The sequence below is a fragment of the Mobula hypostoma genome, chromosome 7 (genome assembly GCF_963921235.1).
Source record: "Mobula hypostoma chromosome 7, sMobHyp1.1, whole genome shotgun sequence".
Lineage (NCBI taxonomy): Eukaryota > Metazoa > Chordata > Chondrichthyes > Myliobatiformes > Myliobatidae > Mobula > Mobula hypostoma.
The window spans coordinates 73097551-73123565 of NC_086103.1; the positions used below are offsets into that span (position 1 = coordinate 73097551).

The 26015-nt window shown below is 43.5% G+C and overlaps 1 protein-coding gene across 3 annotated transcripts in view; it reads right to left on the reverse strand.

Annotated features, from left to right (window-relative positions):
- The window catches only part of fam193b (family with sequence similarity 193 member B), a 104591-nt gene extending 85057 nt beyond the window's left edge, over nt 1-19534 (reverse strand). For all 3 annotated transcript variants that reach the window (XR_010018661.1, XM_063053590.1, XM_063053589.1), the window contains exon 1: nt 19266-19534. Coding sequence is in view for 2 of the 3 variants with exons in the window: in XM_063053590.1 (XP_062909660.1) it covers nt 19266-19451 (186 nt within the window). In the remaining variant the exon portion in view is untranslated. The remainder of the gene's footprint in view (nt 1-19265) is intronic.
- Nucleotides 19535-26015: the final 6481 nt, after the last annotated feature.

The following is a 26015-nucleotide window of genomic DNA, read 5'->3' on the forward strand; positions in this document are numbered from 1 at the left end:
AAGACACATATTCAGCCCCCCGGCAACATATTAAACAAACTAAGCCAAGGACATAGCAAAAACCAGAGCACTTAACTCTAATCATTCAGAGTTCTCTGCAAGATACAATTGATATTACTGCAAACAGCATTCCCACACTGCAGATGTCTTCAAACTCACAGCTGCCATTAAATCCATCCTGCCAGCATCTCAAAGTACATACAATCTGTCCATAAGTCGGGCATTCGTAACCAGGGAAGGACCTGATTTTGAAAAGTGAAAGATTGAAGTGAGATCACACAGACTAAATTTTTAACATCAAAACCTCAATAGAGAGAAAAAAGCACAACATCAAATTACAATGTGGAGACAATTATATAGATAACAGTGACAAATACAAGGCAGATTGAGTATTCAATCAGCAATTGAAATTCAACAAGTGAGGTGGTCTATTTTACCCAGGAAGAAACCACAGGCTCTCTGCAAGATAGACTTATCCCACTGTTTATTCAGAAGTACAACAGCTTTAAAATAATGTGGTCACACTCAAGATCAGGTTGCACCAGTCCTTGTGACAGAGAAACTATGACTGCAAGGAACAAGCCAAGCTGTAGATATTCTGAATTGCAACACACAAACATAATTTCATAATATTGACTTTGGAGGAAAGCCTTCAATATAAACCTAACTTATGTATTGATTTTTTTCCCCTGAAACCTTCACTCAGTCAACAAATGGGTCATTTCAGAATTTGATCAAATTTTGCTTTAAATTCTGCTTTTTTTTCCCAAAAAAATAAACTCACCAGGCTCAAATCAATTACCTACAGCCAATTTTTGTTTCAATCTCTAGAAATAAATGTACTAAAGTTACCATTTGAATCCTCCTCCACAGATGATTGGACATTTTCCACCACAAAATCAAACCCACACACCAGAAATAACACAAACTAGGTTACTTCCGTCCTCAAATGTTAGATAATAATTCAATAATTACTTTCCAAAATTTAGCATTCAAGATACACCTTCAGAATCAGGCACAGTAGAATGAAGGAGAATCAAGCTATACCAGATAGGAGGACCTAAGAAGCTGTCTGGTTTCAGCTGAAGTACAGAAAGACAAGATGCTTACTCACAAAATGATGTCACCATAGATAGCTCTCTTGTTTCTTTAAATCCCAGCAGAAGAAAAAGGATCTCCTTTGCTTTCAGTACAAATGATACAATTTGTCAACAAGATAGAATTTAAACTTTCCATAAAACCAAAACTGACCAATATATCATGGATTGCACTGCATATATAACAATGCTGAAGAAATTTAAGGATGAGACTGGCCTCTTAACCTCAATGTAATAGCTCAATCACATACTTGAGACGAGATAAATGTAGCTTATATTTTAAAACAAGTTTTGCAAAACAGTTGATTTCTAATTTTATTTATTTATTTATTGAGATACAGCACGGAGTAGGCCCTTCTGGCCCTTCGAGTCAAGCCACCCAACAATCCTCCGGTTTAATCTGAGCCTAATCACAGGAAAATTTACAACGACCAATCAACCTACCAACTGGTACGTCTTGGCCTGTGGGAGGAAACTGCAGCACCTGGAAGAAGTAGTTCCTAAAGAAATAGATCACCACGTCACAGCAAAAGGATTTTTTAAATTATATAAATCAAATGATTATTGTCCATGTTGTTGAACAGACTGTCCTGACAAGCACCAAGTTCTGAAAGAAGGCCAATGTGGTGGCCAAATGACTTACACAGCAGAATAAGACAAAACCTAAAAAGCAGCTGATATTTCCTGTAGATATAACTAAGTATCAGTCAGTTTCTCCAATCACTTGCATCATCATGTTAATCAGAAGCTTGTTCCAAAGCATCACTCTTTTGGATCTCCCTGCCAACCAAAGCAGGAAAAGAATACCAGCTAGCTACAATTAAGAAGTGAGCTGACAATCAGCAAAGTCTAAACTGCAGCACTGTCAAAAATCAGTAGCTGGAATTCAAGTTCCAATCAATTTAAAAAAACTTCAAGGCCCTTTAGATATTTCAACTCAGTGCAGCATTTCAAAACTGAAGTCTGAATTAAACTGTGTTGCAAAATGAGTGGAGTCTGCCAGCCCAGCTGCTGTGTTAACCAGCTGGTGTTTAGTCACTCTACTGCATCACTTATCACTCAGTGATTAGAGAGAGGAGGGGGCGACAGAGGAAAAGTGCTATGAAATTTCCACAGTTGTGTGAAGACCGGGAAAGAATCTCTCGCCATAACGACAACAGGCTCGAACAGAAAATCAGAGCATAAAAGCAAATGACTACAGGTACAGAAATCTGATTTGAGATCACTGTCTCAAAACATTAGAACATAGAATACTCCTTTTTTTCCTTCCACAGAAGCTGCCTAACCTACTGAAAATTTACAGCATTGGCTAGATTTAGTGTTACATAGCACAATGAAAAGTCAAAGTCAAAATCTAAATCAAGTTTAATTGCATACACACAAGTGCAATGCAAAACTTAGTTCCAGCCACATTACAGATACATAGCAACAATCACAAGAAAAACAAATTCAACAGTGTATACACAATTTTCACAAGACAATTTGAAACAAGAAAAGTCAAAGTCATTTTAGTACAAAGCCATCAAAGTGGTCATAGTGTTGCTTAGCTATAGTGGTCAGGGCTTTGATGGCTGGTGCAAGAACTGAGTGATTGAAATAAAGTAACTGTTCTGGCAGTGTGTGAATTCAAGCTTCTGTATCACCTGCTCGATGGTAGCTGGAAAAAGATGGCAAGGCCCAAGTGGTGTGAATCTTTGGTGATAAACACGTACTTCCTAAGATAGTGCCTCCTGTAGATACTACCAGTGTACAAGGTTGTAGAGTTCAGTAACAAGCCAAATCTTTTTAACCTCCTAATAAAGACACTGGCATGCTTTCCTTACTATTGCATCTATGCTGAGACCAGTACCTGTCGTTTAATATATGTTAATTGACAGTCATTTAAAAGCTACTGATTCCCTCCGCTGTTAATCCCCCAGTGTTGATGAGTGCTTAATCACCCTCCTTTCCGTTTCTGAAGTCAACAATCATCTCTTCAGTTTTGCTGACACTGAATGAGAGATCATTTTTGTGGCACCATTCTACCAGGTGACCTATCTCAGTCCAGTAACTGATTCATTGCCACCTGTCGCTCGTCCAACAACAGAATCATCAGCAAATTTGAAGATGACATTGAAGCCGTGTTTAGCCACACAGTTACATACATAGACAGTACAGCAGAGGTTAAGCACACAGCCTTGAGATGCACCTGCGTTGATGGTCAGCAAGAAGATTTTGTTACTGATCCCTTATGTTTGAAGTCTGATGATAAGAAAGTTGAGTATCTATCTGCAGTGGAACCATGTTTTGAAGCTTGATAGTTTGGATGGGATAATTGTGTTAAATGCCGAGCTGTATGTGATGAACATCAGTCTTACATAAAAGTTCCTGTTGTCCAGAGCAGACTGAAGAGCCAGAGAAATCACAACTGCTGTTGATCTCTGTGACGGAAGGCAAATTGGAGTTTATCCAGGTCATCTCTGAGGCCGGAGATAATTCACACCATAAAGAGCAGTACAGAGTACTTCATTACAGTTGATGCAAATGCTATCAAACAGAATAACCATTCGGCCCATTGAGTCATACTGATCATCAAGCACCTACGAACATGAATCCCATCCTTTTATTCTCTCCATATTCTCATCAATCCCCCTTCAATTCAACTCTCACGATGAGATTTCTACCTACAAACTCACACCTCATTGGGCAGAGAGCAGAGCTCCTGGAGGAAATCCACATGATCAAAGGGAGACTTATAAATGACATAGACAGCATCAAAGATTAGGACTGCTGGAGCTGAAATAACAACTCTACTACCTGCAGAGTGGTTTTATGTTAAATAGAAATAATACCTGTGTTGTCACTAGCTTAATTTAATGGATAGTTACCAAAGAGTTCACAAAAACATACCCAACCTGAACCAGATAAGTTTTCTGATTCAATGTCAGAGCAATAGCATTGCCAAATAACTACACACTATAACTCAGTACCAGAAGTTGTTCCAGTTAGGTTATTAAGGCAGGATTCAAAAATCAAAAGATGAGAAATATACTTAATTTAATGCACAAAATAATTTATAAACCAGATTCTCCCAAATCAATATATATTAATGCTGGCTCTATTTAGCTACGGACAGCACCCTTCAGCTAAACCCAAATTTGTAAGCAATAGTCACCCTAACTTTTGGGCAAGTAACCAGCACATCCTTCAGTTCAGTTTATGCAATATCAGCACATAGAAAGGTAATTACAACAGACTTTTTCTACTGTAAACAACCATAATGCCAAGTTGTGAGCCAATCATTCAAGTTCAATAATAAAACAAGAAAGCAGCCAAAGTAATTGGAACAACGGAAGTGAGATTAGATGAAAGGTCATTGACTTGAAATATTCCCTCAGTTTCTCTTCCAAAGATACTGAATACTTCCAGTAATTCTGCTTTAATTTCTAGCAGCCATAATATTTATCTTTTTCTAAAATGTTACCTCACCATTTTTCAACTAAAGTTAAAAAACACAAATTATCTATTGGCATCAATTTCCTAATATCATTTTATTATGAGGAAGACAAGTACACAGTATTCTACCTGGGATATGAACCACCACTCACAATTATCCAAACCCCAAAGGGTTTAAGTTCCATTAAAGCGAGGTATCAAATGCTTCAAGATCAGGAAAAGGAGACAGCCTACAATATTTTATGGAATTAGAAATATTAAGATGATCACATCAGAAGCTATCGTGCACCATTCTACATCTTTTCTACATTAGCACCATGCAGCTAGCCGATGCATCTTTGCAACCAGATACAGAACACTGGCTGATACATTCTGTGGCTCTTTATTAGGAGCCTCAGTATTATTTATGAGATACCAGTGTGCTCCCACCCACCTCAAGGTTCATCATGAGATGCTTTTGTACACCAGGGGTCCCCAACCTTTTGGGCACCGCGGACCAGTTTAATACTGACAATATTCTTGCGGACTGGCCGACCGAGGTGCGGGGGGGCGGGGGGGGGTTGTGTTCAAGTAGGATTGCCAACTCTCTCACTCCCAAATAAGGGTCAAAAGTAGCAGTCAAATACGGGACACTTGTGTTTACCCCGAGAAAGACTACCGCGACCATGAAGCCTTGCGTGGGCACCTGTGTGCGCATGCATGTACGTGCCAATTCTTTTTCCCACAAATCAGTTTTGGTTTAATCTTCCCGATTCTGTTAAGTGAAACTACACTGTACATACATTATTTCTACTTTATATAGGCTGTGCACTTATCATATCAATCCTGCTTTTACTATAGGTCAGTGTTACTTTAGGTTTTATGTGTTATTTGGTATAATTTAGTAGGTTATTTCAAATTCAACAGCACATGACAGGGAATGAGGAAAGGTGCAGCTGACTCATATCGCCAAATCATATCATTTCCTCACGGCCCGGTAGCACGCTTTGCGGCCCTGTACCGGTCCGCAGCCCGGTGGTTGGGGACCACTGTTCTACACATCACCTTTGTAACACATGCTTATTTGAGTTAGTCTCCTTTCTGTCTGCTCGAACCAGTCTGGCCATTCTCTTCTGAACTCCATCATTAACAAGGCATTTCCACCCACAGAACTGCCGCTCACTGGATGTGTTTTTTTTTTGTTTTTTGCTCCCCGTTCTCTGCCAACTCTAGAGACTGTTGTGCATGAAAATCCCAGGTGATCAGCAGTTTCTGAGATACTCAAACTACCCCATCCGGCATCAATAATCATTCCACAGTCAAAGACTCTTAGACGACATTTCTTCCCCATTTTGATGTTTGGTCTGAACTACAACTGAACCTCTTGACCATGTCTATATGCTTTTATGCATTGAATTGCTGCCACGTGACTGGCTGATTAGATATGATCGAGCAGGTGCACAGGTTACCTAATAAAATGGCCACTGAGTGTATATGGAACCATATACATGGTAATCTGGCTGATTTCAGTGTGTACTGCAAACAAAAAGAGAAAAGCCTGAGTGAAATTTTAAAGTAACTGCTGAACCAATGACCAGACACATTAAATGACTATTCCCCATAACACAAAGAGTTCTGATGACATCATTCTGAAAGATTTATAAATTGACTTGCACCCCCTATGAACGTTTTCCCAAAATCCTGCTGCCTATTATATTCTAAATTTTATCAAATTCCATTCACCAATCACTTTAGTATTAGCCTCTTTATAACATTGCCTCAATTTTAACATTCTCACCATTCTATTAAAATTCCTCCATAATTTTGTACCTAACTGCAGTCATTCCAGCTATCATACCTTGTGTCACACATTCAGTACGTAGCTCGGGGACATTTAATTCCTAAAAGCAACAATCATATGACTTTTTTTAGGGTGGAAAGGGTACGAGATCTTGACTCCTCATGCGGTTACTGCAAATTGATATTTATAGAAACTGCAACTCTGACTTACATGAATTCCTCATTTTGGAATTAGATTCCAGTTGAGCAGGCTGGAGGTTATCAGCCGAACCTTCCATGGACTGACCTTTTATCTACACATTATACATTCTATTAACACAAGTTATCAGTTCTAATCAGCTATTTTTCCTTGCATAAATAAGATGGTAAAAAGAAAGATGCACAAATACTGATGTATCATATATTGGTTTTAAGTCATCTCTGGCAGCAATTTCAGCCAAGGCCAAATGTAACTCAAGAACCCCACTCCCCACTATTGTAAAAATACAATAGTAAAGAAGCTGAAATTTCCTTCAATTAACTGGTGGGAAAACCAAATCCAATGCCTCCAAGAGCAACTCAAACCCTGGCCATCAACAATGGCTAAACCAGACTATGCAAAGTCCAGAACCAAATTTGATCCTGAGATTAGTGTCCCAACTCCAAAGCCTCTTTACAGCCTGAACATACTGATCCCATTCTTACATTAGCTCATCTGCTGCTGAAATACTTCAGATTTTTTCAATAGGCTTCATCTAACCCATCCTTCTCCAGCTTCCATCAACATAGGCTTATCCAAACCCTACATCCCAAGTCTCATCAATTCTATTTGCCCATCACTTCCTCGTTAATGCTCACCACCTCCCTATCTTCTTGATAGATATTTTGGTGATCTCCCAAATTGTTCTTACTTAACTTGGCCAAAAGAATGGCAATTACTTAGCAAGGACCTTGAAATGTTTAACTTCGTGAAGACAACATACAAATACTAGTTTTATTGTTTAAGTTCCACTCTAAAGAGCAATGCCCCAAATATTTTCTGATATTCCAGTGGGATATCAAGACTGCACGATATCTTTCCAAATCGGCACAAACCAGCCAATGGTACAATTCTGAAAAGCAAAGGAGTTATGTTTGGTCTTCTGGTATATGGCTAAACTACAACCAAGTTACGATAAACTGACAACCAGATTTTAGCTCATATGATGGGCATTGCTGAGTATTATTTGGTGGGAGCATTTCGTCCATTCAAAGATGGAGGCATTCCAGAATATTCTGTGCTGTAAAAAACATTTGAATAACAAGGTCTCCATTTGTCTTGGAGACAACAGAACGCAGAACAACATCTGTAAAGAGAAATGGACAATTGATGATCTGGGTTGAGATGTTTGCTCTGGAATGAAAAAGCAGAGGAGTGATTGCTACAATGAAAAGGTGAGGGACGAGAGGTGGACAAGAAAAACCATCCACCTCACCCTTTTATACTAGTTATCACCACTCTGCTCTATCAGTCCAGGTGAAGGTTCTTGATCAAACATTAGTGTCATTTCCCTCTACAGATACAGCTCGACCTGGAGAGTTTCTCCAGCAATTTGTTTTTAAGATCAAGAAAATATTTCTTTTTCTCCATAAAATGCTACATTTAAAACTCTTACATATCAAAACATTGTGCATTGAAACTTCCAATACCTGCTTCAACCTAAAGAACCAGTGTCCCTCACAGCCATCAACAATTGTTCCAGCAGTTACAGAATCAGCAGTGTCACTACCTACAAGCTCAGGTCCTGCTTGCCCTCAGTCACACTGAACAAATTGTGACGAGAATACACATAGATTAAGATGTTAACTGTCCTGTGCTGGCACCAGTGGGATCAGCAGTTGGTCTGCCACCTGTCTTCAGTAGAGAGAGAGATAAGGAAAACAATGGAGGTTTGGAGATGTTAATGAAGGGACGGGAGAGTTTAACGGAAGAAGAGCTGTCAAGATCGGCTCCCCCTTTGAACCCTGAACTGTTTGAAGTGATGGACAGGCGATACCCCAGCAGGGGGATAAAAAGGGACAGGTTCGCTAAGGCAAGAGATACACGACACCCCGAGGTAACGAGACCCTGGAAGCGGTGCGTCTCCCACAAGTCGGTGGGAAGTTTTAGAAGGCTGGTCGCGGGACCAAGCCATAGACGCACAGGGTGGAAAGGCACGATCAGCGGGAACCTGGTGTGTGTCCGCCCTTGCCTGGGTGCCAGGTTCACCGCAGAGAAACGATCGTATCTGGAAACGGAGGGGTCACGGTCGGTGACCTCAGAAGACATCACAAAGGGCTCGCCCGAAAGCTTGACTGCGAAGAATATCGAAGGTCTGTGTGGAAGCCGTTTGAATATTCATTCGTTTTGCTCTCTCTCTCCTTCCCCCCACTGTCCATCTCCCACGGCAGTGACTTACTGTGAACTGAACTGAATTTAATTGAACTGAACTTTGCGTCACTTTGAAACTGGTCATTTACCCCTAGACGACGATAGAGCTTGACTGATCCTGTTATCCTAATTCTGTGTACATGTGTGTTTATCATTGCTGAACTGTTGCATTTATTATCCTTTTGATTAGAGTACTGTGTTGTTTGTTTCTTTAATAAAACTTTCTTAGTTCTAGTAATCCAGACTCCAACTGAGTGATCCATTTCTGCTGGTTTGGCAACCCAGTTACGGGGTACGTAACATAAGTGGGGGCTATTCCGGGATTTTGAACGCTAAATTTGGGACGGCGTAAATTGATTGGGTTAAAATTCCCGGAAGAAAGAAAAGACAAATAGCAGAAATGGAGGTTGAGGGATTTATAAAGGCACCGACCTTGGAGGCATTAGAGGATGCCAGGAAAGGGGAATTGGTAGCTATGGCCAAACGGTTGAATCTTGCAAAGGGGAAGTTGACAATGAGGAGAGAGGAGATACACAGAGTTATCGTAGAGCACTATGTATCTAAAGGTGTATTTCCCCAAGGGGAGCTGGAGGTGGTGTCTATTGAAAAACCTGCTGGAGACGTGGTACAGGTGCAGTTTGAAAAACTGAGACTCGAGCACGAGTTCCGGGTAAGGCAGTTGGAGCAAAAAGAGAAAGAGAGGGACAGACAGTTGGAGAGAGAAGAGTTAGAAAGGTGAGAGAAAGAGAAGCAGTTAGAAAGGCAGGAGAGAGAGAGAGAGAGAGAGACAGTTGGAGCGAGAGGAGAAACAGAGGGAAAGGGAATTCCAGCTGGAGAAGTTAAAGATGAGGGCAGAGCAGGGGCCCGTGCCGAACCAAGGTGGAGGGTTCCGGGCGACCCAGGAGGTTAGGCTGGTTCCCCCATTTGATGATACCGACGTGGATCGGTACTTTCTCCATTTCGAAAAAGTTGTTACAAGTCAGGACTGGCCGAGGGATAAGTGGGTTGTCTTACTTCAGAGTGTACTGAAAGGGAAGGCCCAACAAGCTTACTCCGCTTTATCCGCGGAAGATGCCCAGAAGTATGAGGTGGTGAAAGAGGCCATCCTCAGGATTTATGAGTTGGTCCCGGAGGCATACCGGCAGAGGTTCCGGAATGAGAGGAAGCAGTGGGACTGCACGTATTTAGAGTTTGCCCGTGAGATGCAGACATATTGTGAGCATTGGTGCGCCTCGAAGGGGGTAGAGGGGGATTATGACAGACTGCTACAGCTGATCCTGATTGAGCAGTTTAAAGGTTGTGTCTCTGAGGGTATGAGACCCTACCTAGATGAGAAAGAGGCAGCCACGTTAGCCGCAACTGCTAAGTTAGCGGATGAGTATGCGTTGACGCATAAAATGAAGTTTGCCCCAAGTAAAGGCTACCAGAAGGGTAGTCAGGACGGCGGGAAGAGTCCGCCAGAAAAGTCAGAAAGTAAGCCGGGGACTAGTGAGAAGGATAAGGTAGACCGGGAGCAGTCTGGTAGGAAGTCTCCTGGGGTCGTCTGTTATAATTGCGGGAAAGTCGGACACTTTGCGTCCAGGTGCTTTGCCCCAAAGGAGACGGGAAAAGGAAAAACGGCGATTTTGACTGGCTGTATTGAGCTGGTAAACGAACCACTAGGAGAGGAAAGGTCTGCCAAAGTTCAGGAAGGGCGCGAGAGGTTTATCTCGGCCGGATTGGTGTCAGTGAAGGAGGGAGTAAACCCAGTTCCAGTGCGGATCTGGAGAGACACGGGAGCGTGTCAGTCATTGATATTGAAGAGTGTATTAGAGTTTAGCTCAGAGACCCAGACCGGGGAGGTCAAGGTCAAAGGTATTGGGGAAGGGACAGAGGCAGTCCCTTTGCACCAGATACACCTACAAAGCAACCTGGTCTCTGGACTAGTCACGATCGGAGTGAGGCCCGAATTACCGATGAAAGGCGTGGAAGTCTTGCTCGGTAATGACCTCGCCAGGGGAATCATGTTCCCAGCCGTGAGATTGACAGGTCAGCCTGCCAGCATTGAGGCCCCGCCCATGGACTCACAGGTTCATCACGGGACTGCCGAAGTAAATTTAGCTGAGACATTTCTGCCAGCCTTGTACGAGAAGGGGGTAGAAAGTGAAAGGAAGGAGTGTAGTGAAACAAGAGGTAGTGAGGGAGCTGAGACAGACTTAGCATTAGCCAGGAAAGAATTTGTGCAGGCGCAGGAGCGAGACGAGGGGCTGATGGTTTTGGCGGAGACAGATCTCTCTGACGCAGAATTAACAAGGGAACCAGTAGGCTATTGTGTGGAGGAGGAAGTGCTAAGGAAGAAAGGGAGACTAAGTACCGTACCCGCAGATGAGGAATGGGGGGTGGTGCAAAACAGCTATGGGGATGAGATTTTTAACCTGGCCCCAAGGTACCCCCCGGTGGACATTTTGCAGTGCTGGAGGAAACAGTTGGTAGAATCATGAAAGAGGTTTACCAGCTGCCCGGGAGGAAGGATGTTATTGATCATGGCAGACGCGAACTGAGACGGTCACAGGCTTTTGATATGCTAACAAACCTAGTTGGTGTTAGCGCGGAAATCAATGAAGCTAGGGTCCCCCGATAAGAAAAAAAAACATTTTGAAAAGATGAGTATGGTACCGACCAGATGGGAGAAGGCTATTGTTTTGGCCAGCTCTGCTGATAAGGTCTCTCCCTTAATCCCCGAACAAAGCGACTCTTTAGGAGAAGTAATTAAACGACTCGCACACGTGTGTTTGATTGTCCCGAGGCGATGCAAAGAACTGGGACGTTGGGTGGTGTTTGTTACGCTAGGCCAGCCTAGTGAGCAACACCCCTATACAATGAGTAATTCAGTGACAAAAGGGCTGACGAACACAGAGGTGTGTATTGGCGATGTAATACGGCTGGCTGAAGCCAGCTTGATAGTGAACCTTGAAAAAAATGAGTTCGGCCACACGAAGGTCACTTACCTGGGAATTGTGGTGACACAGGGGCAGCTGGCAGCGATGCAAGCTAAAGTGCGGGCTATCTCTGACATCTCAACCCCGACAGACAAGAGGGCCCTCAGAAGGCTCTTGGAGATGGTGGGGTACTGTAGGAAGTTTTGCAATAACTCTGCGGTTACTACCCCTCCCCCTCCTACTAAGCCCTTGCGAGAGAAAACTAAGTCGGGATGGGACGACCCTTGTTATTGTGGTCCGGGACGAAACCCAATGAGAGGTTACATTGATCGCAATTCATCAGTGTTTTTGGCCACTATGAAGTTTGCAATGTTGGAGCCTGGTCTAAGGGATTCTTAATAACACATATAAAAGGAATAGAAAATGTGATGGCTGACTGTCTGTCAGGTGTTGACAACTTCAAATTCGCTGTATTAGCCAAATAACTGATAAAGATGTATATTTGTGTGTATCAAATAATGTATTCATGTTTGTAGTTTTTACCCCGGTAAAAACCCTTAAAGGTGGGAGGTGTGACGAGAATACACATAGATTAAGATGTTAACTGTCCTGTGCTGGCACCAGTGGGATCAGCAGTTGGTCTGCCACCTGTCTTCGGGAGAGAGAGAGATAAGGAAAACAATGGAGCAGCATTTGAAGATGTTAATGAAGGGATGGGAGAGTTTAACGGAAGGAGAGCTGTCAAGATCGGCTCCCCCTTTGAACCCTGAACTGTTTGAAGTGATGGACAGGCGATACCCCAGCAGGGGGATAAAAAGGGACAGGTTATAGCGAGAGGATTCGAGTACAGGAGCAGGGAGGTACTACTGCAGTTGTACAAGGCCTTGGTGAGACCACACCTGGAGTATTGTGTGCAGTTTTGGTCCCCTAATCTGAGGAAAGACATCTTTGCCATAGAGGGAGTACAAAGAAGGTTCACCAGATTGATTCCTGGGATGGCAGGTCTTTCATATGAAGAAAGACTGGATGAACTGGGCTTGTACTCGTTGGAATTTAGAAGATTGAGGGGGGATCTGATTGAAACGTATAAGATCCTAAAGGGATTGGACAGGCTAGATGCAGGAAGATTGTTCCTGATGTTGGGGAGGTCTAGAACGAGGGGTCACAGTTTGAGGATAGAGGGGAAGCCTTTTAGGACCGAGGTTAGGAAAAACTTCTTCACACAGAGAGTGGTGAATCTGTGGAATTCTCTGCCACAGCAAACTGTTGAGGCCAGTTCATTAGCTATGTTTAAAAGGAAGTTAGATATGGCCCTTGTGGCTACAGGGGTCAGGGGGTATGGAGGGAAGGCTGGGTTCTGAGTTGGATGATCAGCCATGATCATAATAAATGGCGGTGCAGGCTCGAAGGACCGAATGGCCTACTCCTGCACCTATTTTCTATGTTTCTATGTTTCTATGTTCGCTAAGGCAACACACACGACACCCCGAGGTAACAAGACCCTGGAAGCAGTGCGTCTCCCACAAGTCGGTGGGAAGTTTTGGAAGGCTGGTCGCGGGACCAAGCCATAGACGCACAGGGTGGCAAGGCACGATCAGTGGGAACCTGGTGTGTGTCCGCCCTTGCCTGTGTGCCAGGTTCACCGCAGAGAAACGATCGTATCTGGAAACGGAGGGGTCACGGTCGGTGACCTCAGAAGATATCACAAAGGGCTCGCCCGAAAGCTGACTGCGAAGAATATCGAAGGTCTGTGTGGAAGCCGTTTGAATATTCATTCGTTTTGCTCTCTCTCTCCTTCCCCCCACTGTCCATCTCCTACGGTAGTGATTACTGCGAAGTAAACTGAATTCAATTGAACTGAACTTTGCGTCACTTTGAAACTGGTCATTTACCCCTAGACGACGATAGAGCTTGACTGATCCTGTTATTCTAATTCTGTGTACATGTGTGTTTATCATTGCTGAACTGTTGCACTTATTATCCTTTTGATTAGAGTACTGTGTTGCTTGTTTCTTTAATAAAACTTTCTTAGTTCTAGTAATCCAGACTCCAACTGAGTGATCCATTTCTGCTGGTTTGGCAACCCAGTTACGGGGTAAGTAACAAAATGCAGAGCTAACTACCAAATACACATTAGATAAATGAAGCTACAGGAGAACAAAGGGGAAGCACAAAGGAAGTTTGAAATTCATGCTGAGTTTTCAATCATTAGAAAACTTGGAAAATTTGTTTTTGTTTCTTTCTGAAACGTGATTTAGTGGTGATCTGTGGATCATTCAGAACAGATGTAGAGAAAGATACTCAAAAAATCAGGAGTCATGAAAACTAGGTTTACTAAAAAGAAAACCTAATGGGAAATTAGATTCTTAAACTCTCAGTGGTTAGGATGTGGAATGTGCTACAGGATTAGTTAATAACCCAAGAGGAAACTGGAGTAGGCCATTCAGCCCCAAAGTCGATTCCACGATTCAATAATGAATCAATTACAATACTACCTTTCTTGTAACAACCCAATGTTCTTTAGTTTTACTCACCGGTCCAAAGTTTATCAATCTCCATCAAGAATATACTGAAAGACTGAATCATTAAGAACTCTTTGGTGAAAGAAGCCCAAAGATCCACTACCTCCTGGGTGAATCCATGTTTATTCTCAGAATTCCTTCCTTAGGTTGGTAAGCTGGACATGACGGAATATTCTTAGTTCAGTTTTATTAACATCCCAACTAACTGTAGCACAACAAATTGCTTCTTGTTCTCAAACCCTTTTTGCAAAAAAAAAGCCAACATACCATCTACCCTCCAAGTTCCTTGCTGAAATTATACATGCAATGTGTACAAGATACCCAGGTCTCTCGAAACATCACACTTCTCAATCTCTCATCACTACTCTGCTTTCTTATTTTTTTCTCTATCAGAGGGAATGAGCAGAATTTTCCACGATACTCTTTCTTTACGTTCTGGTTGTCAAAACAGTCTGGATGCTTTCTAAAGTAAACAGGAGAGGAGCTATGTACATACATCTATTGATGCTTCTGGACACATCTTCAGTGATGTTCCTGGAATCATCGAGTGTTTCGGGTCTTTCAACATCATACAACCTCCTCCAGGTGACCCACCCGGGGCTGATCAGACCCTAGCCTGTGTCCAGATGGCTAGCTACTTATGCCTCCATGGCTCCCCTCTTTTGAGCCACAGCCATTTTGAGGCCCTCTCTGCCGCATCAGTGGTACTGCGGATGGCTCTCCTCTTCCTCTCTCCCTCGATGCCCAAAATGCTGAAGGCGCTACACTGAAAATCTAAGTGAAAGTGAAGCATTCCATCCACATTGAACAGGTGGGGCAAATGTTGCCCCCCCCACCCCGTGTTACACATTCTAACTTAATTTTGGACAATTAATACCACATCAAGTAGCTTTGTGGTGTTTCTGTGACAAGGAAGGCAACCATTCCTCTCATTTGTTTGGGCGGCTCAGTGGCATGTCTGGTAGTACTGCTGCCTCACAGCTTCTCCAACTCCCTTCAATTCTGACCTATAGCACTATGGAATTTCCTGTGAGCATTTGGGTTACCTCTAGGTTTGCTTCCACACCCCAAATTTATGCTGACAAGTAAGCATCTTGATTACTGTAAAAACTGTATATTCAATGTACATTTGACAAATAAGCTAACCTTTTATTTTAATTACCCCTAATTCAGTTTGGTGATAAGGGAATAAGGGTGGAGTTGATGGACATGCGAGAGAGAACAAGTCCAGGAAAATGAGCAGAGAAATGGAATTGATGTAATTAACTTATGGTTAGCAGAGACTCAATGGGCCATAAAGCCTTCACCTATGTCATAAGAAAATATGGAAGCATTTTGCTGATATCTGCAGCTACCAATTGAATTTGGTCATAAAAAGTTAACAGTAAGGCGCATCATGGATGTTATATTCACAACATAGATGTTATAGAACAGAGACTCCAAAAAAAGTAGACACAAGACACTGTAGGAACCCAGCAGGTCAGGCAGCATCTATGAAAGTGAATAAACAGTCGATGTTTCAGGCCAAGACCCTACTTCTTGGCCTGAATCATTGATTGGCTATTCATTTTCATAAATGCTGCCTGACCTGCTGACTTCCTGCAGCATCTTGTGTATGCGTGTGTTGATTTGATTTCCACATTCTGCAGACTTTCTTGTGCAGATCGTGGAAAAGGAAGCAACACACAAAGAACAGTGGAACTCAGTTGGTCAAGTATCTGGACAATGAAGAAGTCTTGACCCAAAATATCAACAATCCATTGCCCCACCCCCCCCCCATATATGTTGCCTGACTTGATAAGTACTTCCAGATTTTTGTGTAAAACAGACTCCAGACAGACGGAAGGGTCGAAATAAAATAAAAATATTAAATGGTGGAGACCATGACAAAGAAAGGAATGACAAAATGTTAAACAAAATAAAAACAACAGATTTTTTTCCAAGGTGACAAGAATGTGAACCAGCCAAATGAACAGAGGGAAAAAAAGAAAACCAAAACCATCCTGCAGCTGAAGTATTGCTTTCAGTTTTGGTTGCACCCCATTGTAGGAAGGATGCAGAGGCTTTGGAGAGGGTTCAGAGGGTTTTTATAAGGATGCTGACTGGATTAGAAGTCATGTGCTATTAGTAGAGACTATGGTTGGACAAACTAGGATTGCTTTCTCTGAAGTAGCAGATTGAGGGAAAACCAAACAGAAGTTTATAAAATTATAAGGCATAAATAGACAGCCATTATCTTTCTACCCCAGGATCAAAATATCCTATACTAGAGAATGTGCATTCAAGGTGAGAAGGGAAAATTCAAAGGAGATATGTGAGGCAAGAGTTATTTTGCGTAGAGAGAGGTTGGTGCTGAGAATGTGCTGCCAGAGGCGGATGGAGGCATTTAAGATGCTCTTAGATAGGTAAATGAATATGCAGAGAATATGCATATGGACTTTGTGCAAAGGGATTCAATGTCATTAGCTTAATTGGTTTGGCACAGCACAGGAACAGGTTAAAGGGCCTGTTCCTATGCTTTACTGTTCTATGTCCTACATCACATCAATAATATGCATTCACACAACACTTAGGAAAGCCACATTTCAGACACAAATTTGCACTTTGCAAAGATGAAGAGGAAAAAAATTAATTTTTTAAAAATTTATTGAGATACAGCATGAAGTAGGTCCTTCAAACCAGTCCACCCTGCAATGTAAATTGTCCCTCATCACAGGAGAATTTGACCAATTAACCTACCAACCAACAGATCCTTGGATTGTGGGAGGAAACCCACGTGACCAAGGAGAGAACGGACAAACTCCTTACAGGCAGCAGTGCGAAATTAACCCAGGCTGCTGGTACTATAAAGCTTTGTGCTAACGATTATGGTAAATACATGCTGCTGTGCAGGCTTAGGAATGGTGCATGAAGGGAGAACGGACTGCATATGCTTCAGAGGGTCTTCTGCACACCTGATCAGCACAAGGTGCCATCTGTGGCAACTTACCCCTTTAAACAGTGACTCTGTGCACAGTTCATCTACAATAAATGTACTGGGATACTTTGACAGACTAGATACTGTCACAAACAATAAAAAAGATGTGTATTTGACCACTGATAATCTGCCAAATATTCTTTATGTTTAAATGTCCAACATTCAAATAAATGTGAAAAGGTAAAACAAAAATACTCTTTCACAACAAAATGGAACCAGTGTGTCCAAGATCACAAATCCTTAATAGTTTTACAAAGAACTTGAATACAATTGGTGATTCCAAAATCAAAAAACATCAACATTTTCTGATGCTAATTAACCTAGTGAATATTTCTAACCTGTTTTATATCTTCTGTCATGAATTATCACGTTCAATTGAACCAAAGAAGTATTTTAGGCTGAACTCAAGATGCACATTTCTATTAAAAATAGACTACAACTTGCAAAGCAACGACTGTTCTAATGAAAGGTCATTTACTGACTCCCTAACTGATACTGCTTGATCTGATCATCTGCAGCATTCTGATTTTATTTTCCGGTTTCCACCTTGCACATACAAAGAAGTATTTACAAACGCACTAATTCAGCCGATAACTAACAATCTTTGGCAGCCATGCTCAAGTGGATCAAACACATCAAAATAAATAAAAACATTAACTAACCTAGATTTCACCAAACAACATTTGTTTCAACAACTAATTACTCCAACAGACAGGAGTGATGTTCTAGCAGTTTGGGTTCAATCCTAACAGTGTGCAGTTTGCACGTTCTCCCCTTGACAGTGTCAGACCCCTGTGTGTTTGATTTCCTCCTACATTCAGGAGTTAATTGTGAAAGGTTAACTTGTTACTGTAAGTTATCTCTTGTGCAGATAGTTGCTAGGTGAACCAGGATGGGAGAGAAATAATAAACTGCCATTTGAAAGATGGGACTGAAGAAGGGATTCTGAAACACGGGCAGAAATTGGATAGGCCAAAAAGTCCCTTTTTATATGAGAAGAAAAGATGAGAAAACACAAGTCTTAAACAACAGGAATTCTGCAGATGTTGGAAATTCAAGCAACACACATCAAAGTTGCTGGTGAACGCAGCAGGCCAGGCAGCATCTCTAGGAAGAGGTACAGTCGACGTTTCAGGCCGAGACCCAAGATGCTGCCTGGCCTGCTGCGTTCACCAGCAACTTTGATGTGTGTTGCTTAAAACACAAGTCTTGCTCATTTTCAGGGAGATCTTCAAGGAGCAGTGTCTCAGAAAGACAGCGTCCATTATTAAGGACCTCCAGCACCCAGGGCATGCCCTTTTCTCACTGTTATCATCAGGTAGGAGGTACAGAAGTCTGAAGGCACACACTCAGAGATTCAGGAACAGCTTCTTCCCCTCTGCCATCCGATTCCTAAACGGACTTTGAATCTTTGGACACTACCTCACTTTTTTAAAAATGTACTGTATTTCCGTTTTTGCACTTTTTTAAATCTATTCAATATACGTAATTGATTTACTTTATTTTTTTCTCTCTGCTAGATTATGTATTGCATTGAACTGCTGCTGCTAAGTTAACAAATTTCACGTCACATGCCAGTGATAATAAATCTGATTAATTTCACATAAAAGCAAAGGCAATGAAAATAATCATTGGGTGATTATAGATGTCTTATTTCTGATGTTTTCTGTAAGACATCCTTTCACATATTGAAAAGATGCACAGACACCAAGGGTGCACTTGAAGCTGAGACAGTTTCTTTTATACTTTACAGAGCTCGAGTTCACACACACAGCAGACAGCCACCAGTCATCGGCACCATATCCTCTTTTTTTAAACTGTGCTAACAATCGAAAGGCCATTTAAGCAGTACATACTCTAACAGATGCAAACGCCGAAACGGCTGAAAGCTGCAAGATCTCTATCAGGGAAGCGGAAAAACCCGGGGCTTGACCCCTGCCGCAGGCAACTTAATGGAGATCCCCCCCCCCACCCCGCGCTTCTCGCCAGCACCTGACAGCCCGCCTAAGCTCCGCACTCCCACCACACGCTCAGTAACACTGAAAGAAATTCAAACATGGCCTAGGGGTCTGCTCCCTCGCCGTTAAGAAGCGCCCGTGCAAGCGTACAGTCCTCTGATTCCCCAACACCGGGATCTCCGGGCTTTACCTGCTCCCTCACCGCGCCAGGGCCTGTCCCGGTCCCCGACTCCGGCTGCTCGCCGTGCGCCGGGCTCGGCGTCCCCTCCGCCGGACTGGGGCTGCGGCTCTCTCCGGCGACTGCACTGGCGCTGCCAGATCCCCGTTTGTTCTTCTTCCTCCGGCCAGCCACGCGTTTCTCCTCGGCACAGTTCATTCCGCTCCGCTCCGACCCGACCCGACCCGCTCCCAATCGCTCCGCCACAAACCGCTCGCGCTCCAGGGAAACACACTCCAATATGGCCGACAACGGGGACTGCCCGGGGGGGGGGGCACGATGTCAGCCGGAAGCAGGCAAAAAACACCTCATCTATCACAGGTACATGCACATAGCGGCGCCCACCATCTTTCATGCTGGCAGTGGCCAAGGCGAGGGTTCCATCAAGCTGCAATCTTCATCGGCGCCTGGTTAGAACTACGTTAATGTAGCGTCCGGTTCTATCCTTTTCAGAACCTCCCGGCCTGTTTTGTAACCCAATGGACTACTTTTGCGGCGTATTTGCAACTGCGTTTCAAGAATTGCAGCCACTTTGCACACAGAGTAGTCTGGCAGAACTCAACGATACACGCAAGTGGTCATTGGAACTGAGTCACTGAAGTGGTACATTGTGCTAGTAATACTGTTGCTTCACAACCACTGTGCAGTGCAGTCGTGACCTCCGACCTTCTCTGTGTGCAGTTTGCACATTCTCTCTTTGTTTGCGTTTTCCCGGGGTGCTTCGGTTTTCTTCCACACCCCAAATACACGTCTGGTCCACTTGCTCTTGCCTCATCTCTTCCCCTGACCTCTTTGTACTCGCTATATCCCCTCTGCTCTTTCAGTACAAATGAAAAGTCTCAACTGGCCCCGAGTTCCCCAGACAGTTCGATTTCTGCTCCAGATTCCACAATCTCTTCTATCTACACGAGAATTGATCAGTTAATTGGTCACAGTGATATGCTCTGAGTGGTATAATGTGGGAGCAGTTAACGGGAGTAGGGGTAGAATAAACGACTTTATGCATTGGGTGCGTGGCGGGCCAAAGATCCTGTTTCTGTGCTTTACAACTCCTGTGACCTTGCTCTCCAAACTGTGTGATTAAGAGATGTCATTACTTAACACAGAGAGAAGCAACAGCAATAACTTTAATTTACACAGTATATACCTTGAGTTATAGAGTCATTCAATTGCCGGTGCAAAATCTTCTGGACACTACTGTGCAAGTCCAGGCAAGCCCCAACCACAACCTCATCTTATAAGAATACAGGAGGCCATTTGAGTTCATGTGGGCTGTCAGGGAAGCAGTCTCTTCATATTTCCCATAATCCCTGCAATTTGTTCTCTCACACATATCAATCCCATTTTACTTTTTAATCACTACAGGGGGCCAATGTTTGTAACAAACATGACATGATAGGTGAAATGTGAGTGAGGTTTGTTGTTTGGACAAAATCAACAGATTGTTTATTTTTAATTTATACCATGCAGAACACGGGGGAACAGATGGCATTGTAATGGCATAGCCAAAGAGGAGATTGAGGGATGCATCAGCAGATGAACTGATGTGGGGTGAAGAGGTTAAGGAAGTGAAAACTAGCAGCCTTGGTGGTGGCATGACAGATGGATGGAAAAACATCTCAAATTCAAAAGTGACACCAGAGTCATGAATTGAGACCGAGAGAGAAGCAGGTTTGCTCCCTAGCAATCAAAAAACAGTTCCATTTGACAAGGTAAAGGTGAAAAATAGAATGGTGCAAATTTATATATACTTGGGAGAGACAGAGATGTTGCAGGAGTTGGGAGAGAGGCCATAGTTGGTGACTTTCCCTTTGCATGGGCAGTCATGGATTTAATCATGCAATTGTGGTCCCATTTGATTGGCTGGAAAACTCAGTTTCATAGAGCACCTTCATCTACTCCAAGATACTTTGAATAAAAAATCTTCTCACAAGGCCTTTGCTCATCACATGTATTGTTACATGGCCAACATTGCACAGGGCAAGAGATTACCACTCTATTTAACCTCACTGCTGTAGGTAGCATCTTCCACCTATGATAATATGACTGTCTTAATTTTCAAAAGGCAGACTAAAAATTCAATTGCTGCGATGCCAATGCTGACATTTTCTCATTAATTCAGGTTTCTACAAGCACAACAGTTCAATAAGCTTAGATTTTCCTTTATGTATTTATTCTTACACCTTATCCAACTTCATTTGAAATGCATTAACATGTTTAGAGAAAGTGTATAATTTTCAGGGTACTTAACATAGTGAGCATTATTAAACCTTGAGTTTTTGTCAATTTACTGGTTTCTGGTGAAATGCTTTGAGGCTCTTCCATATTGAAGCATTCCTTGGCTAAACACGGAAGTTTTGATGTTTTCATTCCTTTATTTGAGTTAATAGCATTACTCGACCCATGCAACCAACATTTCAAACAGACACCATGGACGTGAGGACATCTGTAGTTGCTGGAAATCCAAAGCATCACACATAAAGTGCTGGAGGAACTCAACAGGCCAAGCAGCACCTATGAAAAAGAGTAAGCAGTTGACGTTTCAGGCCAAGACCCTTCATCAGAATTTAATTGTGCCCTGATGAAGGGTCTCGGCCCAAAACATCAACTGTTTACTCAGATACCATGGACTATGTGATCCAATCTAGGCTACCTAAATAATCTCTGACCTACCTAAATAACCTCTATTTAATTAAGATCTGGTAAAGATGGTTTCATGTGGGCATGTGGCTAAGTGGTTAAGGCATTGGACTAGCGACCTGAAGGTCGTGAGTTCGAGCCCCAGCCGAGGGAACATGTTGTGTCCTTGAGCAAGGCACTTAATCACACATTGCTCTGCGACGACACTGGTGCCAAGCTGCATGGGTCCCAATGTCCTTCCCTTGGACAACATTGGTGTCGTGGAGAGGGGAGACTTGCAGCATGGGCAACTGCTGGTCTTCCATACAACCTTGCCCAGGCCTGCGCCCTGGAGAGTGAAGACTTTCCAGGCACAGATCCATGGTCTTGCAAGACTAATGGATGCCTCAAAGATGGTTTCACTTTTGTCTTCTAAGATAGACAAAGATGGGATAGTGATGACCAGTGGGATAGCTTGTTGTATGATAAGGAAGATCACATCAAATTTTATGATATCTTGGATCGCTCTATCTAACCTCACTGCTGTAGGAAGCATTTTCCACATATGATAATCTGACTGCCTTAATTCTCAAAAGGCAGATGAAAAATTCAATTGCTGCAATGCATTCTCTCATTGTGGTGCTTTCTGCAAGCACAGTAGTTCAATAATCTCAGATTCTCCTTTGTGTTTGAATTCTTACACCTTAACCAACTTAATTTAACACTCATCAACATGTTTAGAGACAACGTATATCATTTTCAGGGTACCGACCACAGCGAACATTATTAATAGCTTTAGCTTTTGCCAGTTTACTGATTTCAGGTAAAATGAGGAATTGGCCGCGGAGATGCGCACAGGTTTTGACTGTCAGGGAAGTGAAAGTTGGGGGGGTGTGGTGAAGAGCGGATCGGATACTTTATCAGGGCCTGTCGGAGCGATTGAAAGACGAGCTGTCCACCCGGGACATGAGCATCAACTTTGAAAGCCTCATCACCATTTTGACAGGCATCTAAAGGAATTACTGTACTCTCTAGATCACAAGCCAGAGCCCCAGATCCGTTCCAGGCTGCAGGACCCTAATCAGCAATGCCCCCAGAGCCCAAGCAGTTAGGGAGAGTTCTCTTACACCCCAAAGAGCGTGAGCGTCAGTGCTGAAGCCACTTGCGGGCTCTCTGCCAAGTAGCCAATCACTCAGGCATCAGATGTCCTCTGTGTTCGGGAAGCAGCACCCCCAGGTAGAGAGGAGCGGTCTTCAATCTTGTACGCTACCCCCGCCCCTCGTTCCACCGCCATAGTCCTACTCACTCTCCCTGTCCTCCTTCACACGCTGACGGCTCCACGTGCACAGGAGACTCTGTTGGATTTCAGCGCAGCAGACAAATTTCTGGACTTGCTCTGTATGCACCTTGGACTCCCTACCGAACCTATCTCTCATCCCTTCTACATCACGGCCATCAACGGACGTCCCTTGGGGCCTGGGATGGCGAGAGCATGCACACAGTCTGTGTGTGAGCACCGCTAGTCCATCCGATTCCTCCTTTTCCAACACTCCTCTCATCTTGAGTTCCCCTGGCTCTCCATTCAGGACCCTCACTTCACGTAGTCATCTGGTTTACTATTGAGTTGGTGACGCACCTGTCCGTAACCTCAGTTGATTTCACCCCATAAATCCACAGAGACAGAGGAAACCCTCAACCTCACCAAACTCACACAGGGATACCACGACTTGGGAAGCCATCACAGACCAGAAGACTGCACGATCGATCTCCACCTGGGTACCACCCCTCACCGATGTTGTCTGTTCTCCCTCTCTCCTCCTGAATGGCTGCAGTGACAAAGTGCTCCAGCACTGCTTCGTCCAACTACCTCTGTCCCCAGCCGGTGCAGAAAGTTGAGGGTCTCTATCCCTGCTTCAACCACTGAGAACTCAACAATGTCACCATTAAGAACAGCTACCCACTCTCGTTGTTGGCTAGCACATTTAAACCACTCAGCAGGGCCCAGATCTTCACCAAACTGGATCTATGAAGCACAGACAACCTGATTCGTATCCATAACGGGGGTGGGGGGTGAGCGAAAGGCCCACTCTCCTTCAGGAATCCTTAGTGATGCCTTTTGGACTTTACAACAGTCTACCCATTTTCCAAATCTTCATTAATGGGATCCTCCAAGACATGCCACACAGGTCAATTTCATTTATCTCGTCAACATCCCTATCTTCTCCACAGGCAGCCAAGACCAAGTCTGTCACGTCCGTTCGGTCTTTCAGTGTCTCCTTGGAAACCAACTGTACTGCAGACTAGAAAAATAGCAGTTCCACATCCCAGTCATTTCCTTCCTGGATTGCGTCCTTTCAACTTAAGGCAATGGACCTAGAGAAAATACATGCGTTGCTGAATGGCCCCGACTGTACTCCCTCCAGCAGATACAGCGTTTTTTGGGCTTCTCCAACGCTGTTTCATCAGGAACTACAGCCAAATCGACACTCCTCTCATCTCCTGCACTAAATCTCCCACCTCAATAATAAGCTGGTCTATAGCCGCAGACCGGGCTTTCAAAATGCTCAAGAGACACTTCACCACCGCTCTCATTCTTCACCCTCCGAAGCCCATCGGACCTTCGGTAGTAGAAGTGGACGCATCTGATGTGAGCACCAAGACCATTCTCTCCCAGCAAGGACCGGACAGAGAGACACAATCTTGTGCGTTCTGGCACAAACTCAACTCTATACAGCACCATTATGGAGAATGAGGCAGGGAGCTACTCATTAAATGGGCCTTAGAGGAATGGAGACGTTGGCTGATGGGGGAAACATCGAGTCCTTCCTGATCTGGACTGACCACGGGAACCTCATATCCATACAACAGACCCAACAACTCAACCCACATCAGAATTGCTGAGCCCTGTACTTCCAGCATTTCAACTTCACCATCTCCTACCGACCTGGCTCCAAGAACATCAAGGCAGACAACCTGTTGCAACAGTTCCAGGCAGACGAAACGGAGATCGACACTCAGCCTGTCATTCCATCCTCACCCTGGTCTCCTGGGATCTTGAGAACCAGGCCCTATAGCACCAGCTGCTCCAGCCAGCACATTTAACAACCACACATACGTGCCTATGGCCGTGCACTCTAATGGGCCCACTCCTCATCCCTCTCCAGCCATCCAGGAGCACGATAGACTTTGGATTTTCAGCGACACGGTTCTGGGGACCCACCATTATCGCAGGTGTACGTCAATTCAACACTACCTGCCCTCAATGAACCCCGTCCATTTCCTCCAACCAGTGGCCCTTTGGACTCCTGAGTTCCCTACTGGTCCATCGTTGCCCATAGTAGGGGAATTAAAGGTTATGAGGAAAAGGCAGGTAGTTGGAGATGAGTCCATGGGTCAGATCAACCATGATCTAATTGAATGACAGAACAGGCTCAACAGGCCCGATGGCCTACTCCTGCTCCTATTTCTTATGTTCTTAGGATTGTATACTGCATACTGTACATATTTTGATAATAAATGTACTTGGAATCTCTGAATCCTCTGTGCTATTTTCCCATTTCTGGATGTGGCACTTCAACTGGAGGTCCTTACTGTCGAAATGTCTGGAAATTCAAAGGCAGCTTTCTTCACAGTCAGCAGCAGGATTTTCACAATTAACTTTCTTCACAGTCAGCAGTAGGTACAATTGCTCTGGACCAACCGCAGAATCAAGGTGAACGTGTTCAACGTTCTGAACCAAATGCTTTCTGTCAGCCGTTCAAGTGTGGCATGTCACACTAATATTGATGACTGTTTTGAAGACATTGTATTAGCTCCCCTGGGTTAACCAAGCTGGCACGAAGCATTTCCATCAAGCTTGCTTTAGATTAGAAGCTATTCCCAGTATAATTTTCATAAATTGTAATGGAAAACATCGAAGATTTTCCTTATTGTCATGTTAATTATATATGTCGTAGGCATGAAATTTATGATGCAGCTAATCCAAATGTGGCCATCAGCAGAAGATTGTGTTTACAATTCTGCATATTTTAAAACAAAATCTTGCAAATTAAATTTGACAAAGCAGATTTGCTTTTCTCCCCCCAATTTGGCATGTTAGTAGAA